At 39.3% G+C, this 22,855-nt stretch overlaps 1 protein-coding gene across 1 annotated transcript in view; it reads right to left on the reverse strand.

The window, feature by feature from the left end:
* Positions 1 to 587: 587 nt before the first annotated feature.
* Dhx40 (DEAH-box helicase 40) overlaps positions 588 to 22,855 on the reverse strand; it is a 44,010-nt gene continuing 21,742 nt past the window's right edge. The window contains exons 11-18 of the mRNA XM_028878275.2: positions 21,274 to 21,354; positions 17,191 to 17,348; positions 8,746 to 8,860; positions 7,719 to 7,827; positions 5,970 to 6,064; positions 4,205 to 4,274; positions 3,270 to 3,498; positions 588 to 1,890 (exon numbers count right to left, since the gene is read on the reverse strand). Coding sequence (XP_028734108.1) covers positions 1,751 to 1,890; positions 3,270 to 3,498; positions 4,205 to 4,274; positions 5,970 to 6,064; positions 7,719 to 7,827; positions 8,746 to 8,860; positions 17,191 to 17,348; positions 21,274 to 21,354 — 997 coding nt within the window. The 3' untranslated portion in view covers positions 588 to 1,750. The remainder of the gene's footprint in view (positions 1,891 to 3,269; positions 3,499 to 4,204; positions 4,275 to 5,969; positions 6,065 to 7,718; positions 7,828 to 8,745; positions 8,861 to 17,190; positions 17,349 to 21,273; positions 21,355 to 22,855) is intronic.

Genomic DNA, 22,855 nt, shown 5'->3' on the forward strand with positions numbered 1-22,855 from the left:
GGAAGGACTAAATAATTTAAAAGATCAAATTAACAATGCTGCAAATATTCAAAGATATTATCACTACTTACCTTCAAAGAAAAGCAAGATTTGGGCTATCACCAATTTTCCAGAAAGGCTTCAAGTGCCTAACCTTTGAACTTAAAACTTCTTAGATACTAGAGGAGAGAATTACCTAATAAAATAAATTCAACTTAATTTTTACACAAAAGATACAAAACTCAGCCGGGCGGTGGTGGCGCATGCCTTTAATCCCAGCACTCGGGAGGCAGAGCCAGGCAGATCTCTGTGAATTCGAGGCCAGCCTGGGCTACCAAGTGAGTTCCAGGAAAGGCACAAAGCTACACAGAGAAACCCTGTCTCGAAAAACCAAAAAAAAAAAAAGATACAAAACTCTGCCTGTGTGTGTGTGTGTGTGTGTGTGTGTGTGTGTGTGTGTGTATCTTGAGAAGCAGAGGCAGGAGGATAACTCGTTGAGTTCAAGACCAGCCTGGTCTGTATAGCAATGCCAGGCCAATTAGGGCTATACAGAAATAAAATAAACAAATAAATAAATAAGTAAATAAATGCACATACTGTCTATTGAGTTTAAGTGATGCTAATAGCTTTATTTAACAAACACTGGGTGACTACTATGTGCAAAGCACTATGCTAGGTGCCATGAAAGATACAAAGGTGAAAAAGACACAGACCCTGCCCACAAGGAGCGTATAATCTAATGAGGAAGACAGACATAGACACACGTAACTACAATACAAGGCAGTAAACAAGAGTAGGCAAGTGCTGAGTCTGGCCTGAGTGTAATATTTTAGCCTTAAGGTTCTGATATGAAACACTAGTGAAGTGTTAGCTGCTTTGAAACTCCCATCTCAGGATTAACATACTAGGTGTTTAAACGGTCCTACCCAAGCAGCTGCAGTCAAGAGAGTAGGCCTGGTGGGAGGGCCGCTTGAAAGCACGGCCACACCTACATACATGGACTGACAGAGTATGTAGGAACAGTTAGAAAGAACTTTGTGTGTGTGTATTTATATATGTATGTGTGTGTAAGTGTGTGTGTATATATATACATCTGTCCTTTGGTTAATGGCTATAGCTACTGTTTTAAACAATATAATTTTATATAAAAAGGAATTTGTATAATCCCAGAAAAATCAATTTAAGGATTAGAATTAATTTAAGAAAGAATCCTGCCATAGGCAATTTTATTTACTAATTGAGTCTTTAAATATCTATAAAGCTCTGGAGCAATTAAATGGTTAGACACCTAAGTATTGCTGAGTAAAAACCTCTTACATAAGTTTAGCCTTCTGAAGGAAATGGTCACATACCTGATACAACACTATTCTAATAGCAATAAGAAGGCCTTGAAGAGATTTAAGGAAAATAATCTTTAATAGTTCAATGCAAATGGAATACACGCTGATTAAATACAATCCAGTGTTCTCTGAAAAGATCTCAGTGACAGCGTTCGGTACCAGTTAAGGCCAGCAAAACAGAAGTGAGGAAAATCTTGGATCATCTTTCACTGATTTCATGTACCATTGCTTAGGGATATGCAACCCAATCTTCTCTTTCAAAATGTCATTTGTTGGTATTGATGAGATGTGACTTATAAATCCTGATCTGCTTTTAGCTCACAGGCTAGGAACAACTGCTGACCACTTCCTCTTGACAGTACTGTCTGAAATAACTGGCAAAACAGAAGCACATTTCCTGGCTGCTTTCCTACTTCCTGAATGTCCACTGCTTAGCCTGTTTCCTTCAGTGTGTCACTGTGGTCCTGGATTCTCTGCTGCTTTCTCTCAAGGAAACGAGCCCGTGCATCTGAGATAGATTTGTCATCATTTCTTCTTTGCATTTTCTTTAGCACTTCTTTTGATACTCCATCTGAAAACAGTGCAAAGATAAACCTGATTTTTAACATTAAGAAAAAAAGCACTAGGAAAATGCACTTGTATAGCAAAAGCGGAGGTGGAGACAGGAAAATACCTAGGAGCACCACAGCCAGCTAGCCTAGAGTACACAGTAGCAAACAAAGGCCCTGTCTCAAGTAAGCACCAATAACTGGGGTTGTCCTCTGACCTCACATGTACATGTTCACACATGAACACACATATCATACATACACAATTTTTTTTAAAGAAAAAAGATTAACAAGGGAATCAAATGTTGTCTAGTCAAAAGTCTGGCTGAAGGAGCACACAGATGGAGATACTGAGCTCAGTGGTACAATGTATACTTCACACCAACGAGGCTTTAGGACTACCACTACAATAACACCAAGTACATGAGCCAGCAGGGAAAGGCGCTTCCTGCCAACCCTGCCAACCTGAATTTGATTACTAGGACCCACATGATAGGAGAAAGCTAACTCCAACAAGTTGTCCTCTGCCCAAACTTATATACAAAACACACAAATAAATAAATGTAATGGCTAACAATAACAAAGATTCATGAAGGCCAACCAGTCAGAAAAACTAACCTAATTCAAGCATATAGGACAGTATTATAATACTGTAATAAAGCATCTAGTGATCACCATATTTACAAACCTTTCAATGAGCCAGGCATAGTGATGCATGCACTTGGTGATACCAGCACTTGGGAGTCAGCAGTCGGTGGATCTACGAATTCAAGGCCAGCTAGGTCTACATGGCAACTGTCTAGTCAGCCAGAGTTATATGGTGAAGCACTATCTTGACAAGAACCCCTTCTGTGACTTCCTGAACAACATTTCTACCATCTATTTCCCAGGGATGTTGAATATAATATGATTCATCATTCTGCCTCAAAAAGCTGTATCAAAAATTGTGTTTTATACTCTAGTTCATCACCACAACTGTTTATATCTTCCATCTGTAGTCGTAACTGTTCAGAAAACCTGTTGGAAAAGTGGAAGTTCCAAGGTAATAAGTCACAAAATTTGATAAAATAAAAAAAACAAAAATAAAATTTAAAAAAGTGGCCAGGCAGTGGTGGTTCACACCTTTAATCCCAGTACTCGGGAGGTAAAGACAAGCAAAACTGAGTTCAAGGCCAGCCTGGTCTACAGAGTAAGTTCCTCAACAGCCAGGACTACACAGAAAAGCACTGCCAAACAAAACAAAACCAAATAAAGCAAAAAACACTGGGAAAGGTGGTTTCATAGTTAAGAGAACACCTATAATCCCAGCATTCAGGATGCTGAGGCAAAAGGATTACCACAACTTTGAGGCCACTCTGGTCTACAAAGTAAACTCCTTCTTGGAAACAAATGATTCACTCACCCTTTAGCTGTTTCACATTTTCCTTATTTGTCCATTTTCTTCTGGCTTCTTCTCTCATTTCACGTCTAGCCACACTGCTCAAATCATGTGCATTAAGTTCATGCAACTTGGGTAGTAAGTCTCTCACCCACTCATAACGGATTGGACATACAATTCTTGCATAGACTTTGGTGGTAACTAATACTTCATGAAAAATAATCCATTCAAGTTTGGTTTCCTGTTCATGAAGCTATAAATAAATATAAGGCTTAAATGAATATAAAAATTTCATTTAAGGATAACTATTAGTGATCCGCCCTATTCTACATTAGAGCAAGAAAATAAGGAAAGCCAGGACTACAGAGACCCTGTCTCCAAAATAACAAGAAGAAAATAACCTGAAACCCTCTGAATGCCTATTTTGTCCCATAAAACAGAAGTCATATGCCAACTAATACCCTTAAGCTCTACATAATATAGATATGTAAAAATTTGGAAAGGAAAACTAGAAGATACTGGTATGTTAGTACTACACTCTTGTAAACGCCTATCTTTTATTAAACATAAGATGCATTAGGGCTGGCAAGATGGCTCACTTGACCAGAGTTCAATCCCCAGGACCCACATGGTAGAAGGAGAAAGCTGACTCCTGCATGTTCTTCTCTGGCACTCACATGTGTATACCTCTCCATACTTCCCCAAAATGTATTTTTTTTTTTTTTTAAAAAGGTACTTTAAGGGCTGGGATGTAAAGTCCCTGCCTTGTATGTGTAACGTCCCAGGCACTGCAAGAGAAAATAAAACAAAAAACAAACCCACAAAGGCATTTGTTGCAAGGCAAGGTGGTGAAAGCCTGTAATCTCACCATTTAAGAGGTAGAGGCAAAAGGAGCTTGAGTCCAGCCTGAGCTACACAGAGACCCTATCTCAAAAAATAAAAAATAAAAAAGTACTTACTGCTGAAGAAGGATGAATATGAACTGGACTTCCACGTCCATCCATTGTGCAAAATGTTCTACCAACAGATCTATACACAGAAAAAACAAAGGATAAAGACCAAAATAGCAAAGCAGTAAGGTAGCTGATATACTATGTTTTACTTATATACTCAAATAAGCAGAAATTTATCTGGGGAAGAGGAATCACTTTATGTAACAAACAGTAATGTCACAAGAGCTGGTTTAAAGGAGCCATTTAAACACTTGCCTGTCCTCAAATTATATATTCTCCTAATGAATATCTATACAGTAAGAACATCTTTTTTCAGCACAATTCTAAAGAAAGGAAGCTGTTATGACAGAAGAGATTTAACTGGTGGGTTTATACTTCATACCTTTAAAAATATATATTAATGTGTGTGGGTGGGGTGCATGCATACTTTGCCATATGTGGGGACCAGAGGACAACTTAGGAGTCAATTCTCCTTCTATATTTCAGTTCTGGGGTTCAAACTGAGGTCATCAGGTTTGCAGGGCAAGCAAGCACCTTTACCCACTGAGCCATTTTACCAGCCCTACAATTATACTTTGATGCTAAAGGAACTTCAGCATGTTAGCCCATCTCACATTTCTTCAGTAATTTTATATGTATGTGCATGTACCCATGCATGTAAATAGGGAGGCCAGAGGTCAGTGTGGGGTATCTTCCTTTATAGCTGTCCACTTTATTTTTTAAGACAATAATCTCTCTCTGAACCTGAATCTCATTCTAAAATAAACTAAATTTATAGAAAATTACAAAGCAAAGGACAAAAAAATTTTACTGGAAGCACTGACAGTAAGTTGCCAACCCAATACCTCACTCATTATTACCAAATGCTTGCCATTCTCCTTCCTAGTTACGATACACCCACCAAACAGAAAATTAACACTGATGCACTGCTAACATCAAACCCTAAGACCCCGCTGAAGTATAACCAATGTCCAAATAGTATCTTTTAAAGTAAAAAGACTCAGTTTAGAATCAGAACCACCTTTATTTTTCATATTCTTCACACTCGAACACTTGCTCATTCTCTTCTGCCTTTCATAGTGGTATCATTGTCCCCAGGCTCTCTCAGATAATAGTGCCAGGAGAAAAGGCATAAGCCACTGTGCCTGCCAACTTTGAACATTTCTAATTCCTTTCAACATTATCTTTGTGGTATTTACTTATGTGATCCATTTTCAGTTACTGAATGAATTTCCCATCACCAATGTTGCTACTTTCCTTACAAAGATACCCTTACTTCTCCCCATTTTTTTTTCTTTTTGAGACAGTGTTTCTTTGTGTAGCCCTGGCTGTCCTAGAACTCACTCTGTAGACCTGCCTGCCTCTGCCTCCCAAGTGCTGGGATTAAAGACATGGGCAACTATACCTTCAGGCCTACTTCTTCCCATCTTAATTAAGCCCTGATCTCCATATCTAAGCTTCCCCAGGGATACCATTCTGTCTTGTTTGGCTCTTGCACTCTACTTGAGGCCAAGAAACTACCAAAACCCCTTGTCATTTGCTTTAGGTGCTGATATATCTGCCTGACATGTACTCTCTTCTTATACTGCCTGGACTCCAGTACCCCAATTTGAATCACAGTAGTTCCCTGTTTACAGATGGCAATTATGAAAAGATTTCTTAGAATTGTTATCATCACCACAGATCTGTACCAAACCTTCACTCTTTAAATATTTTAGCACTGCAGTTGGATACCGTATTGTTTATGAACTCTCTCAAGCATAATGCTCACCTTCGAGCAACGTTTTTAAAGTAGCCTGCACAAAGACATCTTCGTAGTACTTCATGCTTAGGGCCTTCAAAAGTCTCTCTTGGGAAATCACTTTGCTGTAGAAAAAGAATATGTATTCAGTGACAAAATTCACAGGACAATTCGATCTAATCTTTTTTCAAAGTCCACATTCCTAAAGACTTCTGGGTAATATGTTGTAAGAAGGATTAAATTCAGCCTTGCACCCAAAATAGTCAAAAGACACAGAGAAAATACAAAATAATTGACAGAATGCTATGTATCAGGTAACAACAAAGGACAATGACCCAAGAGACATACCAATAAGAGCTTTATCCCAGTCTTGAGAAAAAGTTCTGACTATGGCATACGAAAACAATGCAAATGGAAGTCAGAGAACTCATAAGGAAACACAGGAGTCTGAAAAGACCAAAGTGGCTGGAATTTACAGGAAAGAGTAAGTTCAGGAGAGATGTTCAAAAACAACACCGAAGATCTGCAGAAAGTAATTAAGCACCTGCCCAAGAAAATAACCTCCCAAAAAGGTAAGACTGCTTGGTATCTCACAGGGCTAAGAATGGTGCTGTAAAACAAAACAAAAAACCTTTCAAGTCCTGGTTTTGGACCGAGTACCTAGAAGAGGATTACCTTTAATCCCAGCACTTGGGAGGCAGAGGCAGCAGATTTCTGACTTTGGGGTAGCTCTAAGATATATATGGAGTTCCAAGCCAGCCAGTGCTACACAGTCAGTCAGTCAGTCAGTCAGACAGACAGACAGACACACACACACACACACACACACACATACACACACACACACACACACACAAAGCACATAAAATAGGATGAAACTTTGGGAGGAGTATATGTTATTTTAGAAATATTTATTTTAAATTATGTAAATATGTATGTCCATGTGAGTATGTGTGAGTGAGTATAGGAAGGAGGTCAGAGGCATCAGATTCCTGGGAGCTGGAATTACAGGCAGTTATGAATCCCCTGATGTGGGTATTGGGAACTCTTCTGCAAGAGCAGTATGTGATCTGGTCTGTCCAGCACTATTACCCTTTCTTCTTTCTTTTCTTTTTAGACAGGTTCTAGTAAGCCCAGGCTAGCCTGGAAGCATATACTAGGCTGTCCTCAACTAACAGAGATCCATCCACTGCTTCTGCCTTGAGGGTGCTGGAATTAAGGGTATGCACCACCAAGCCCAGCCCAGGCGTATTGTCCTGACTGTAGTAATGATTTAACAGGTATGTGTAGATGTCAAAACTCAGCAAACTGGATACTTTTTGTTAAATATTTTAACTTTTTTTTACATTTGCTTGGTGAGTGGACAGGTGGACATGCTCATGCCAAAGCACAAATATGTGTGGAGGTCAGATGACAATTTTTGGGAGTTGCTTCTTTCCTTCCAACACAAGAATTCCTGAGGTCAGACGTGAGTCTTTAGATTTGTTGGCTTACACCCCTTCCTGCTGAGTTATCTCACCAGCCTAACATGTGAAGCTTAATATGTGCCAATTATTCTTCAGTACAAACTATTTAAATACTTTTATTTCTTCAGATAGCCTTCCTTACCACTATTGGGATTCAATGGGTCAGAGAGATGGTTGTACAAGGTAGCATGCAGAAGGTGGCTAACTAGAAAAGGTGGCACAAATGTAATTGTACTTCATGAAAATTCAGTATGACATAGACAGGCTTAAAAGCCAGTCACGCAAACAAAACAATCCAAACTACAGTGCTCACCTGTTTAAGTTTCCTGATCAGTTCCCGAAGCTGAGCTTCCACACGAAATGCAGAGAATAAGCACCGCCAGTGAATCCAGTGCTTTTGGCACCATGATGCTGGAGCTCCACTGCAACACAAAAATACTGGTGTCTTGAAAATACCTTCTATAAATGAAAGACAAAAGAAGTCCTCATTTCCGTTACAAAAAATGGAAACCAGTCATGGGTGGTGTCAGGGTTAGGGTAGCTGTAACCTCAGCACTTGGGAGGTAAAGGCAGACGGTTCAGGAGTTCAAGGTCATCTACTGTACAGCAAGTCTGCGGCAGCCAGCCTAGGCTATAGGAGACCATCTCAAAAAAGCAAGCAAGCAACCAAACAACAGCGACCCACCCCAAAGGAAACCTATAAGCAAAAGAAGAGATCTGGATAAGCACTAAAAAGAGCATTTTAGAAAATCTGACAAAAATTATTAGGTGCTAGAGAGATGGCTCATCAGTTAAGAGCACTTGTTGCTCCTCACTTAATCTGGGTTTGGTTCCCAGCATCCACCTGGTGGCTCACAACCATCAGTAACTTCAGTTCCAGGGCATCCTACACCTTCTTTAGTTTCCATGGGCACCAGGCATGCCTGTGGTACACATACATACAAGCAGACTAAACACTCATATACCTAAAATAAATCTTCTTAAAGAAAGAAAGATTGTCAGGCCCCCTGACTAAATTTTAAAAAGTAATTTGTAAATGGGTTTCTTTTTACATATATGAATTAACAAATATCTAATCATCATTTAATTAAGTATCTACATAAAACAAAATTCTGTAAAAATCATTTTCAGGAAGGATTTAAGGAAAGAGGTAAGCTACTATTTATAATAAACGGTTACTAAATGACATGACAGCCTTCTGACAATCTAACTGATGTTAAAAATACTCTGAGGTCAGTTATCCCATTGATCCTTAATATCTAAGGTCATACACAGTAAGTATGCAATGGAGCTGCAGATCAGAGTGACATTTTCCAGTGTGAAAAGACCAGCTCACATACCTTGATTTGCACTGTTCAAAAATGACAGCTAAAGTTGCAAAGTCATTAAATCCTCCAGCTTTTGCTGCCAATTCTCGATGTCTCTGTTCTGCTTCCTTCTGGTACTCTGGATCAACTAAAAGGCAAATCAAGAGACAGTTTAGTTCCACATTAAATCAAGTGCCTACATTCACTCTGCTTTCCTTTTCCCCACATTCAACAAAATATGCCTCACTCTCGGGGTAGAATTAAATTAGCTCATCTTAGTGAGTCCAGCCAGTTTCTTCCATAAGTCTTGTGATCATCCCATGTCCCGTCACCCTCCCCACATTGTTTGCAAGATAGAATATCTCCCTCCACAGCTCAGGATGACTTGGAATTTGTAATGTTCAATTCACCATGGCCTTGAAGTTCTCTTGCCCTTGCCTTCCGAGCAGCGGGTGGTACAGAACAGTACCACCACACATAGCTATTTTCTTCTTTTAAACACATGCTGGAAGTTTACAATAGTCCACATTACTCCTCTCAATTCAACTGTCTTTAAAAGAGTATCTGGAATTTATTCTTCTTAAAAAAATTCATTGTATAAGAGTAGCCCATAGTTAAAAGGGATATAAGGTAAAAAGTCCCATGTCCACAGTTTGTCACATAAACAGTCTACAAGGCTAACCACTATTATAGATGGTCCCCAGCTCAGAATAATCTAACTTTATAATGGTGTAAAAGCAATATACTTTACATTCAGTAGAAGCTGTACCTTCAATTTTCTATTTCAATCTTTCCCCAACATTCAGCACAAGAATCACTCCCAATGCTAGTACCACATTGAGCTTCTGCTCCCAGTCAGCCATGAAATTATAAAGATAAATAAGATAAATAAGAGATACTCCATAGTACACCATGCAGCTTTGTACAGTAGGTTACTGTTTTTAATGCATGTTTGACTTAGGATGTTTTCAATTTTGGATGAATTTAAGCAGGATGTACCCCATCATAAATCAAGGAACATCTGTAGTAAGTTTGTGTTCTACCACATATTCTCCACTTTTCTCCTTTCCCAGGGATCAAAATAGCTCAAGAATCAGCAGGATCACTCAACAGGTAGAAGTGCTGGCCTCACAAACCTGATGACCTGAGTTCAATCCCCAGAATCCATGTAAAGGTAGGAGAGAACTAACTATACAGTTTTGTCTTTTGACTTCTACATTCAATGCCACGGCAAACATGTACATCATACAGATACAAAAAGTGACCAAGCATTGCCTAAACGTATAAAGAACTTACACAATTTAACTAGATATTATATAACCAATTCAAATTAAGAGGGTAATTAAACAGGACCTCCATATACATTAAGCTTCCCTATTACAAGTATTCCCTAATTATAATAATGTATAACAGATATACCGAAAACCACGTAAGCTGCAAATGTATACCCCAAGAGGTAGTCATAAACACAGTATAACAATGTACTCAAACAGATCAATAATTACAAGCACCAGAGAAGCCTAATCACATAATACTCTCCACTTTCCTCAGAAGGGTAACCATAGCCTGACTTCTAACTTCACAGATGAGTCTTGCATGTTTCTAACCTTTGAAAACACGTTTTTACATTTATTTTGTGTGCATGAGCATACCACAGCATCCAGTATGGAGGTTAGAAGACAACTTGCAGGAATCAGTTTTCTCCTTCCATCATATGGGTCCCAGTAATGAAACTCAAGTCGTCCATCTTAGTAGCAGGCATTACCCACTGGCCCATCTCATCAGCCTTGTTTCTAACCTTTATATGAATGGGATCACACAGTATGTACTTGATGCATTTAGTTGCTTTTGTGCAACATTAAGTTTTTGAGATTTATCTTTTACTTACTTTGATCCTATTTCTCCTGAATCCATTTCAAGACTGACATGCTCTATGGCCAAATTCTCCATTCAGCACTTTATCAGATTAATCCTTATTCTGTCTGGGTGCCCTGGATTATGAAGCCATAGAGGAGCTTACAGGCATGGCCTAATTTTTCTGTTCATTGTAAGCAACCCTATAAACCTTCAACTGGCCTGCTATAATCATTTACACACTGGCTCAGTATCTTACAGAAATAGCAGATTCATTTTGCAAGTTCCAAGTCAGTCTTGTCTATATAGGAACTTTTAAACCAACTAAGGCTACACAGACCCTGTCTCAAAAAACAAACAGTGCTGGCAAGATCAGTGGTAAAGTGTTTGCCAAGCATGAGGACGTAAGTTTGATCCTCAGGACCCATATAATGAAAATAAAATTCAGAGATTTAAAAATCCAAATGTGGTAGCCTCTACTTGAAATGGAGGCAGAGACAAGTGGACATTGGAGATTAACTAGTCAGTCAGCCTAGCTTACTTGGCAAGTTGCAGGCTGTGAGAAATCTTTTTTTTTTTTTTTTTTTTTTTTTTTTTTTTGAGACAAGGTCTCTCTACATAGTTCTGGCTATCCTAGAACACACTAAGTAGACCAGGCTGTCCTGGAATTCACAGAGATCTGCCTGCCTCTGCCCCACCCAATGTTGGAATTAAAGGAACGCACCACCACACCCTACCCAGGGAGAAATCTTATCTCAAAAAAACCAAGGATGATGCTTGAAGAATAGCACCTGAAGTTGTCCTCTGGCCTCCATACCCAAACACACCTGTACATATACAAACACACAAACACAGAGTCAAAGGAAAGGCAAAAACAAAGGCCAGATGTGGTGGCACATACCTATAATTCCAGCTCTCCGGGAGGAAAAGGCAGGTGAATCTCTGTGAGAGCAATGACAGCCTGGTCTACAGAGCAAGTTTCAGGCCAGCTATGGCTACACAGTAAGACCCTGTCTAATCTCTTGAGTAATTTACTAAATACACACATGAAATATATCCACTATTTACCAGGCATGGTAGTTCATGCCTTTAATCCCAGTACTTGAGAGGCAGACAAATCTCTGTGAGTTGGAGCATTCCAGGCCAGTGGGGGCTACTCAGTGAGACCCCGTTTCAAAAACAAAAACCTCATTATTAGCCATGACAAAACTGCAGAGTGAAAACAAAGGTACTACATCTAGCTTGTTGCTTAATCATAAACTTGTTCACTAGCACAACAATTTCTTTCCCAGTTTTTTTTGTTTTTTAAATTAAGCTAAATAAAAATGTACAAAAGGTTCACAGAATTTACTCAGGCCGGGCATGGTGGCACACGCCTTTTATCTCAGCACGCAGCCTAGTCTACAAAGTGAGTTCCAGGATACCCAGACTATTACACTAAGAAACCCTATCTCGAAAAACAAAAAAGAATTTACTCAGGAGATTGTATCTGAAATATTTTACTCATAAACAGCACTAAACAAAAATAATACACATGTTCATGGACAAGATAATTGTTTGTTCATACAGTGGAAACTACTCAACAAATCAAAATACGGATACATAAAATAATACAGATGAATTTCACATGGAGTATGTTCACCAAAAGCCAAATACACACTCAAAACTGTATACTTTATATTTCTATTTGTAATTTCAAAAAAAGCAAAACTAACATTTAAAAAAAAATTCCTGCTGGGAGTGGTGGTGTGTGCCTTTATTCCCAGCACTCAGAAGGCAGAGGCAGGAAGATCTCTGTGAGTTCAAGGCCAGCCTAGTCTACAGAGTGAGATCCAGGACAAGCTCCAACGCTCCACAGAGAAACCCTGCCTTGAAAAAAAAAAAACAAAAACAAAAAAAACAAGAGAAAAAAAAGGTGTGTGGGGGGGGAATTAAAATAAAATAATCCCAGGAAAGAAATCAACTTGGAGTCAGGCTGTGCTGGTACACACCTTTAATCCCAGTACTCAGGAGGCAGGGGCAGGCAGATCTCTGTGAGTTCAAGGACAGACTGGTCTACAGAGTGAGTTCTAGGACAGCCAAGACTACACAGAGAAATTCTGTCTTGAAAAACTAAAACAAACAAAAAAATGTTTTTACATGTTGGACAGTGGTGGTCTCTCTCTCTCTCTCTCTCTCTCTCTCTCTCTCTCTCTCTCTTACACACACACACACACACACACACACACACACACACACACACACACGGCACTCTGCAAATGGAAGTCAGAGAACAATGTGTATGAGTTTTCTCCTTCTACCCTGTGGATCCCAGAAATGAACTCATGTTGTCAGTCTTGGTAGCAAGTGCTCATGACATAACTCAGTTATGTCACCAGCCCAAAACATTCTCTTTCTGATAGGAGTGCATGTTATATATCCATTTCACAAAATTCACTGAATTATACTAATGTGTATGCAGTTCACTATATTCAAATTTTGCCTTTAAAATGTCATGAATGGGGTTGGGGATTTAGCTCAGTGGTACAGCACTTGCCTAGCAAGCACAAGGCCCTGGGTTTGGTCCTCAGCTCTGGAAAAAGGAAGGAAAAAACAAAACAAAACAAAAAAATGTCAATGAAGGCCTTCAAGATCACTTGATCTTGTCACTCAACCTGATTCTTTTTCTAGCCTTAACTGTTGAAGTTAAATTAGTGTTGAACCCAATTCCCTAGTTTGCTACTGTTTTTTTATTGTGTTGTTGTTTTGTTTCCCCCTTTTGGTTTTCTGAGACAAGAAGGTTTCATCACACACACACACACACACACACACACACACACACACACACACACAGTCATAAATTCACTATATAACCCAGGATGGCCTCAAACTCTCATAGGTCCTCCTGTGCTACCTTATAAAGTGCTGGGTTTACAGGCATGCACATTATACCTGGCTCTCAGGTTTTATAAATAAAAACATGGGAGTCTGAGAAAGCTAGGCTCATAGTCAGATACTTAGGTAATAGGACAGTCAGAAAACTCAACTCCTGACTTCCACTTCATACTCTCCAGTAAATTTTGGAGTATCTTTAGCCTTGATACTCCCTAATGAAAGCCAATCAACATTATTGCACATACTATTTTACTGGAAAAGGGGTTGCAACTGGGTATATTATGGGAATTAAAATTTTGTGAAAAAATTTTTAGTACATTTTAAAAATTTATTTTGTGTTTATGCATGCTCACTTGCCAAGGAATGTATGTGGTAGTCAGAGAACAACTTAAGAATGTTAATTTTCTCCTTCCATCATGTTCTAAATTCTAAGGAACTCATGACATCAAGACTGGAGAGATGGCTCAACAGTTAAGATAATTAGCTATTCTCAGAAGCCACATGATAGCTCACAAGTGTCTGTAATTCCAGTCCCAGAGGATCCAAACCCCTCTTCTGGCCTCAGTAGGCACCAAGCAAGTACATGGTGCAAAGATACACATGCAGACAAAGCACCCATGCACATAAAAATGAATTAGAAACAAAAAGAACAAAGACCCAGGATATTAGATTTGGCAGCATGTGCCTTTACTCGATGAACCGTCTTGCAGGCCCAAGAATCAAAATTTTGACAGTTAAAATTGAAGTCTATTTGGGGTAAGCAGCAAACTGATTCAATAACACAGAAAAAGGAACCCACCATTATAATCATGGCAATGAGAAATCAGTCTGGACCCAACACTCCTAACTCACAAAAGGCAAGGCCAGTGGGGTGCACCATCTATTGTTATAGTCTTAGCTGTTGACAAGGTCTGGTGACTACTCTGAAGCTCCTTATGGAAAAAAGTTATTTCTCCAGATAAAAACAAAGCCAACACACATTAAACTGTCTCATACTGACATGCCACGAAACAAGAAAGGAAAAAAATAAAAGGATATGGAAACCTAAATTTAAAAAAAATTTTTTTTTAAAAAGAAAAAGAAATACTCTAAGGATAAAGGGCTGAACTACCTGTTCTTTTCATTCTAAGAAAATAAGTTAATATATCACTGATTTACCACAAAAGAACAAAGGTTCACCTTATTATCTAGATTTATACGTAAAGGGAAATTAACTTTTAGCTAGGAACGCTATATACTCCCTATGCCAAACAACTAAGTTAAAGGATAACAAAACATAAAACCACTTGTCCTGTTTCCTATCCACAGCTACATGATAAACCCCCTAAAAGGCTCTGTGAATTACTGGATACCAAAGTAAACAGCCAGAAATCATTGCATGGTTAGAATCGTAACACTGTAAGACAGCAGTTCTCCTCACTTGATTTACCAGATCACACTACAATCGTTTTATGGATTTCAACTGACTCTACAGTTCATGTGGAGAGGAAAAGACCGCAAACAGCAAGGGCAATGCTGGAGGGGAAGAACAAAGTCAGGGACTGCCTGTTGAAGCAAATGCATACCCAACCATTGTATGACAACATTAGGAAAAAATCTAGATGGCCATACATAGTATGGCAATGACCTCATTGATATAGCACCAAAAGCAAGAGTCACAAAAGAAAACAGCTATATTAGACTTCATTAAAATCAAAATCTTCTGTATGCCAAAGGCAATGCCAAAATAATGAAAAGATAAATCAAAGAAAATACTTAACAGCTGGGCAGTAGTGGCATATGCCTTTAATCCAACACTTGGGGGACTGAGGCAGGAGGATCTCTGTGAGTTTGAGGCCAGCCTGGTCTACAGAGTGGGCTATACAGAGAAACCCTGTCTCAGAAAAATGAGGAAAAAAAGAAAGAAAGAAAAGACTTAATAAAATATATACTGGGGTAGATGTGGTGGCACACACCTTTAATCCCAGCACTCAAGAGGCAGAAGCAGACAAATCTCTGAGTTCAAGTCAAGCCTGGTCTACATAGTGAGTTCCTGGACAGCCAGGGCTACATAGAGAGACCATGCCTCAAAAATCCAAAACAAACAAGCAAAACTGGATAGTGATATTACTGTAACTTGTTTGTTTGTTTGTTTTGTTTTTCCAGACAGAGTTTCTCTGTGTAGCCCAGGCTGTTTGGGACCTCAGATTCACCTGGCCTGCCTCTGCCTCCAAGCACTGGTTTTAAAGGCATGTGCCCCTACTGCCTGGCTGTAATTTTTTTGTTATAGCCAAAACATGAAAAAGTAACCATTCCCTTTAATAAGTGAGTAAACAAATTCCATATAATAGAATGGACTACAATTTAGAAATAAAAAGAAATGAGCTATCATACCACAAAACAAAAACAAAACAAAAAAAATGGAGGAATCTTAAATCTAAATACAGAAGTCCATCTGAAAATGCTACATACTATATGATCACAAACACAAGGCATTCTGGAAATGGGAAAACAATAAAGGCAGTAAAAACATCAACTGCCGGTGGGTTGGTTTATTTTGTGTGTATGAGCATGTACATTCTCTGTGCACCTGGACACAAGGGACAACCTGAAGGAAAGGATGTAGAATGAATAAATGGAGAACAGGGGATGTTTAGGACTCTAATGGTAGACATAGGCTATGGTGATATTTTATTTGTACTGAAATGTGATTTTAATTTTATGTTAATAAATAAAGTTGCCATGGGGTCAGAGCTATTAGAGCCATAGCAAGAGCGTGATGGTTAGAAGAGCTAGGTAGATTTCTGTGTGTTCAGGGATACAGCCAGTATTGGAGACATATGCCTTTAAGACCTGGAGGGCGGTACTTACAGGCAGTGATGAGGCAGTCATGTGGTTGGGTTTAGAACCAATGAGAAGGCAGAACAGAAAGACTATTTAAACACAGACAAACAGGAAGTAGCTCTCTCTCGGGGAAGTTAGGAGCACTGCAGGAGGTAAGATTTTATCTCTGAGCTCTGACCTCTCGGCTTTCTCTTTTACATTGGCTCTGTGTTTCTTATTTTAATAAGACGATTGGTTACATCTACAATAGGCTATTGGAGATGTGTAAAAAACCTATAGAATATGCAATCAAATGAGTGATCCTTTTACTTAGTAATCTACCAATATTGATGCATAAATAGCAGCAAACATACTTCACAAATAAAAGATGTTAGTAATTGGGAAAACTGTGTGGCTGAGGGGATGAGAACTATTTAAACTTACTCATTTCTCTATGAACATAAAACTTTTCTACAGAAGACAGTTTATGAGAGCTCAGGAAGATAGTATCTGTCTTGTTTTCTTTGTTTGAGATGGTCACATTAGCTGCCCAGTCTGGCCTTGAATCAGGATACTCCTGCCTCTATCTCAAGACAGCTGACATTACAGGCATGTTTCACCACACTTAGCAATTAAATTCTTTACAAAAAATAAAAACTCCTTATATGAGTCCACTAGATGGCTCAGCAGGTAAAGGGGCCTTACCACCAAGCATGACAATCTCAGTTTGATTTCCAGAACCCATATAGTGCAGTAAGAGAACCAACTCCTCCAAGTTGTTCTGACTTCCAAACTGCACTGTGGCATGTGTGTCCTCAAGTACGTGTACGTGTGCGTGTGCGTGTGTGTGTGCATACATACATGCATATATATATATATATGCACACACAAAAAAATAAGTTAATAGATAAAATAATGGAATACAAAGAAACTCTTTAACGTGCTTACCAGGTCTGATGAAGACATTTTCCACAGATAACATTGCTGCTATTGGAAGCAGTAAATCTTCACAATCAAGAGAAGCAGCCTTGATCACTGCACATGTCAGATGTGGGGGGAGAGGAAACTCCACCATAGACAAACCCAATCTCGTCACATGACCACTCCTTAACACAAAGAGAAAGTTCTTAGGACTCTAGGACAATACAAATAACATTCATCATTCAGAATAAATAAGATATAATTTAATTACTTAAACTCATCTCTAGAAAATCATTTCAAAGAAATAAGACACTGTGTTTACTGGTAAGAACAATGAAAAGTGGTCTATGGTTATTGTATGTTATTTTGTTTGGATTCTGACAAATAAAGCTTGCCTGGAGATCAGAGGGTGGAGCTAGCCACTATTTAACAACAGAGGCAGGGAGTGGATCACACCTTTGATCCCAGCACATGGGAGGCTCAAACCTTTAATCCCAGCACTAGGGAGGTGGAGACAGGAATATAAGGTGGATAGAGACAGGATCTTGAGCCCATTCGGTCTGAGGATTCATAGAGGTAAGAAGTGGCTGCTGCTCAGCTTCTCTCATCTTTCAGCTTTCACCCTAACATCTGACTCTGGGTTTTTATTGTTAAGCCTAAATAGATCAGAGCATCAGCTGGTGCCCACCATGGGGCACCTGCCAGAGCTGCAAGCAGGGGCTCCCTCCTCCCCCCCTGAGTCCCTTACTGGCTAGGTTTTCCTTTCTTTTTCCCCCAAGCCTCTGAGTGAGTTTGGGGCTTTTCTGTTGCCCACACCTTTGATCCTAGCACTCGGGAAGCATTGGCAGGCAGATCTCTGAGTTCCAGGACAGCCAGGTCTACACAGGGAAACCCTGTCTTGAAAAAAACCTAAAAATAAATAAATCCTCTATTGTGAGAAGTTTTACTTTTCTTTCTCCTTTCTTGTTGTATTTTTCTATATTTAATGATTTTTGTGCACATGCCCGTGAAGCAGCATATAGGTGGGGGTCAGAAGACAACTTGCAGGAAAATGGATCGCCTCTTCTACCCTGTGGGTTCCAGTGATCAAACGCAGGTCAGCCCAAATTATTTATTTGTTTGTTTGTTTGTCTATTTAGTTTTGTTGGTTTTTCAAGATGGGTTTTTCTGTGTATCAGCTCTGACTGTCCTGGAACTCAGAGGACAGTGTGTAGTTTAAGCTGGCCTTGAACTTACAGATCTGCCTGCCTGTCTCCTGGGTGCTAGGATTCAAGACATGCACCACCACCAAAAAACGGTCCAGAAGTTTTAATACATCCAAAAAAATACTCAATGAGATAGAAAACTGTAATATAAAAAACTATAAACATTCAACAGAGCACAGAGCTATCCTTGAAGAAATGAAGGAAAAACAATTATCAAACCTTCCCTCAACACACAATCATGACAATGAAGAGTCTTAGTATTTTTATGTAGCTAGAATAATGCTTGGTATTGAAATGGTATTCAAAATTACTTGTTAACTGAAATCACATTAAGAAAAAGTGCAGTGAAGGACCTTTTTGATAAGAACTTTAAATCTCTAAAGAAAGAAATTGAAGAAGATATCAGAAAATGGAAGGATCTCCCATGCTCATGGATAGGTAGGATTAACATAGTAAAAATGGCAATCTTACCAAAAGCAATCTACAGATTCAATGCAATCCCCATCAAAATCCCAACACAATTCTTCACAGACTTGGAGAGAAAAATACTCAACTTCATATGGAAAAACAAAAGACCCAGGATAGCTAAAAGAATCCTATATGATAAAGCAACCTTTGGAGGCATCACCATCCCTGACTTCAAACTCTACTATAGAGCTATAGTAATAAAAACAGCTTGATACTGGTATAAAAACCGACATACGGACCAATGGAATTGAATTGAAGACCCTGACATTAATCCATGCACACATGAACACCTGGTTTTTGACAAAGGAGCCAAAACTATACAATGGAACAAAGAAAGTATCTTCAACAAATGGTGCTGCCATAACTGGATGTCAATATGTAAAAGATTACAAATAGATCCATATCTGTCACCATGCACAAAACTCAAGTCCAAGTGGATCAAAGACCTGAACATAAATCCAGTTACACTAAACTTAATAGAAAAGAAAGTAGGAAGCACTCTTGAACGCATTGGCACCGGAGACCATTTCCTAAATAAAACACCGACAGCACAGACCCTGAGCACAACAATTAATAAATGGGACCTCTCGAAACTGAGAAGCTTTTGCAGGGCAAAAGACACAGTCAATAAGACAAAAAGACAGCCAACAGAATGGGAAAAGATCTTCACCAACCCCACATCTGACAGAGGATTGATCTCCACAGTATATAAAGAACTCAAGAAACTAGACATCAAAATACTGAACAGTCCAATTAAAAAATGGGCTAAAGAGCTAAACAGAGAATTCACAAAACAAGAACTACAAATGGCTGAAAGACATTTAAAGAAATGTTCAACATCCTTAATCATCAGAGAAATGCAAATCAAAATGACTCTGAGATACCACCTTACACCTGTCAGAATGGCTACAATCAAAAACACCAATGACAGCCAATGTTGGAGAGGATGTGAAGCAAAGGGAACACTCCTCCACTGTTGGTGGGAATGTAAACTTGTACAACCACTGTGGAAATCAGTATGGCGGTTTCTCAGAAAATTAGGAATCGAACTACCTCAAGACCCAGCCATCCCACTCTTGGGCATATACCCAAGGAATGCTGATTCATACCATAAAGATACATGCTCAGCTATGTTCATAGCAGCACTATTTGTAATAGCCAGAACCTGGAAACAACCTAGATGCCCATCAACGGAAGAATGGATGGAAAAAATGTGGTACATATACACAATGGAGTACTACTCAGCAGAGAAAAACAATGAAAGCATGAAATTTGCAGGCAAATGGATGGAACTAGAAAAAATCATCCTGAGTGAGGTAACCCAAACACAGAAAGACAGTCATGGTATGTACTCACTCATAAGTGGATTCTAGATATAAAATAAAGAACAATCAGACCACAGCCCATAGAACCATGGAGGCTATATATATAGCATGGAGGTCCCTAGGACGACTATGGCTTATAATAAATTTCAGTTCTACTCAATTATTGAAAAAAAATAGCCAAATGAATGGAAACACATGAACTATGAACCAAAGGCTGAGGGGCCCCCAGCTGGATCAGGCCCTCTGAATAGGTGAGACAGTTGATTGGCTTGATCAGTTTGGGAGGCAACTAGGCAGTGGGACCAAGTCCTGTGCTCATTGCATGAGTTGGCTGTTTGAAACCTGGAGCTTATGCAGGGACACTTGGCTCAGTCTGGGAGGAAGGGACTGGACCTGCCTGGACTGAGTCTACCAGGTTGATCACAGTCCTCGGGGGAGGATTTGCCCTGGAGGAGGTGGGAATGGGGGGTTAAGCTGGGAGTAAGGGAAGGGTGTGGGAGGGGGGAGAATAGGGGAACCCATGGCTGATATGTAGAACTGAATGGTATTGTAAAATAAAATAAAATAAATTTAAAAAAAAGTTAAAGAAAAAGTGCTTTAGTTTGGGGTTTAAAAAAGCAGTTCATTTGTTCTCCTTGTTTACAGAGTTTTTTGGTTGTTTGGGGTTTTTTTGTTTTGTTTTTTTAGGCAGAGCCTCTCAAGGCTGGCTTCAAATGCCATACTACAGCCTCAGGCTCCCAGGTACTGGGATCACAGATTTCAGGAATACACTTCCATGTTTAGCTACAGGAAAAGTCTTTATAGTTCAGTGTTTGAGAGCTGTGGTAAACAAAGACTAAGGACATATTTTAATTGCATATAAAACAATTCATTCAGATTGAAATAAATTCCTTTTGGCTTCTGAAGAAAGACTAAGAACCTTTTTTTAAATAGCAAATCGAAAAGCCAGGCACAAAAGCTTATATCTGTAATTCCAGTACTTGAGAAGTTGAGGCAGGAGGACTATAAATTCAAGGCTAGCATGGACTTCATGATGAGTTTCAGGCTAGGCTGAGCTACATACTACAAACAAACAAAAAAGACTGGCAATATGTTTAGATTATATTTTTTACCTGTCAATAGCATCACACTGGTAAAGCTGTTTAAGTGCTTCCAAAATAAGTCTCTCGTTAGGTGGATCCAAATATGGAAACCTGTGTATTTAAATGAGATAGGAAAAAGTCAGGATTATTCATAGCAGGATTTTATACACACCTAATAGAAATTTCCTTAAAAAGTTTCACTTCTGGGCTGGAGAGATGGTTCAGAGGTTAAGAGCACCGACTGCTCTTCCAGAGGTCCCGAGTTCAATTCCCAGCATCCACATGGTGGCTCACAACCATCTGCAATGAGATCTGGCACACTCTTCTGTGTACATAATTAATAAAATAAATCTTAAAAAAAATACCCATACACATAAAATGATAAAATAAAAAATTTTTTAAAAGTTTCACTTTTCTTTCATTTTGTTTTGTGGATAAGGTCTCTTTCTACATAGCCCTGGCTGACCTGGAACTCAATATGTAGAATGTAGATCAGGCTGGCCTCGAACTCACAGAGATACTACTGCCTCTGCCTTCCAAGTGCTGGGATTAGAGGTGTGCATTACCATGCCCTGCCCTGGCTCCATTTTTCAAATCCTCCTCTCCCTGAAAACATTGTAGCACCCTGGTCAGCATTCAAAAGGAGGAAAATTTTTGCTTTTTCTGGAATCACATTCCTCTCATTCAAAACATACTTCTTGGCTAGAACACTCCCATCTTTTCTCTTTATCTTAATCTTGACTCATACTTTGTAGCCAATTACTCTCTCTTCTTTTCTGCAGGCCATGACTGTTTTTACTAAATTGTTACAAAATAGAGGAGAGTGCCAATGAGATGAGCAGTGAGTAAGGGTGCTTGCCACCAAGCCTGACAATTGAGTTCTATCTCCAAGATTCCATGGGGAAGAAAACTGACTCCTACAAGTTGTCTTTTGACCTCCACATGCACACATATGTGCATGTGCACACACAATCTAAAAAAAAAAAAAAAAAAGAGAAAAAACAACTGAAAGTAGCTGAAAATTTCAAGTTACCTAATAGTAACTCAGGGCTGGCCTTGATTTCAAAGAGACCTACCTGCTTCTGCCTCCAAAGAGGTGAAATTAAAGGCGTGCACCACCATGCCTAGTCTCCTGACCCCCTTATTTTAATTACAAAAAAAATGGTTCAGAGGATAAAGTGCTACCACACCAGGCTTACACCTGGTTTCTTTCTTCTTTTTCTTTTCTTTCCTTCTGGTCTATTCGAGGCAGGGTTTGGCTGTGTATCCCACACTGGCTTTAGCCTCCCAGCAGTCTTTCTATCTCAGCTTTCCTAGTGCTAGGATTACAGACATGTACTCTGATAGTATATGCCTGTAATCTTACCACTTGAGAAGCAGAGGCAAAAGATCACGTGTTCAAGCAACCCTCAGTTATACAGCAAGTTTAAAGCCAGCCTGGAAGACATGAGACCCTGTCTCAAAAGACAGCAATGGGATCTCGAGAGATGATGGCTCAAGCATCAAGAGCACTTGATGCTCTTGCAGAGGACCCAGGTTTAGTCCCCAGAACCCACATGGTGGCTCACAATCATCTCTAACTCCAGTTCCAGGGGATCTAACAACATTTCCT

Source organism: Peromyscus leucopus, chromosome 8b, assembly GCF_004664715.2.
Source record: "Peromyscus leucopus breed LL Stock chromosome 8b, UCI_PerLeu_2.1, whole genome shotgun sequence".
NCBI classification, from domain to species: Eukaryota; Metazoa; Chordata; class Mammalia; order Rodentia; family Cricetidae; genus Peromyscus; species Peromyscus leucopus.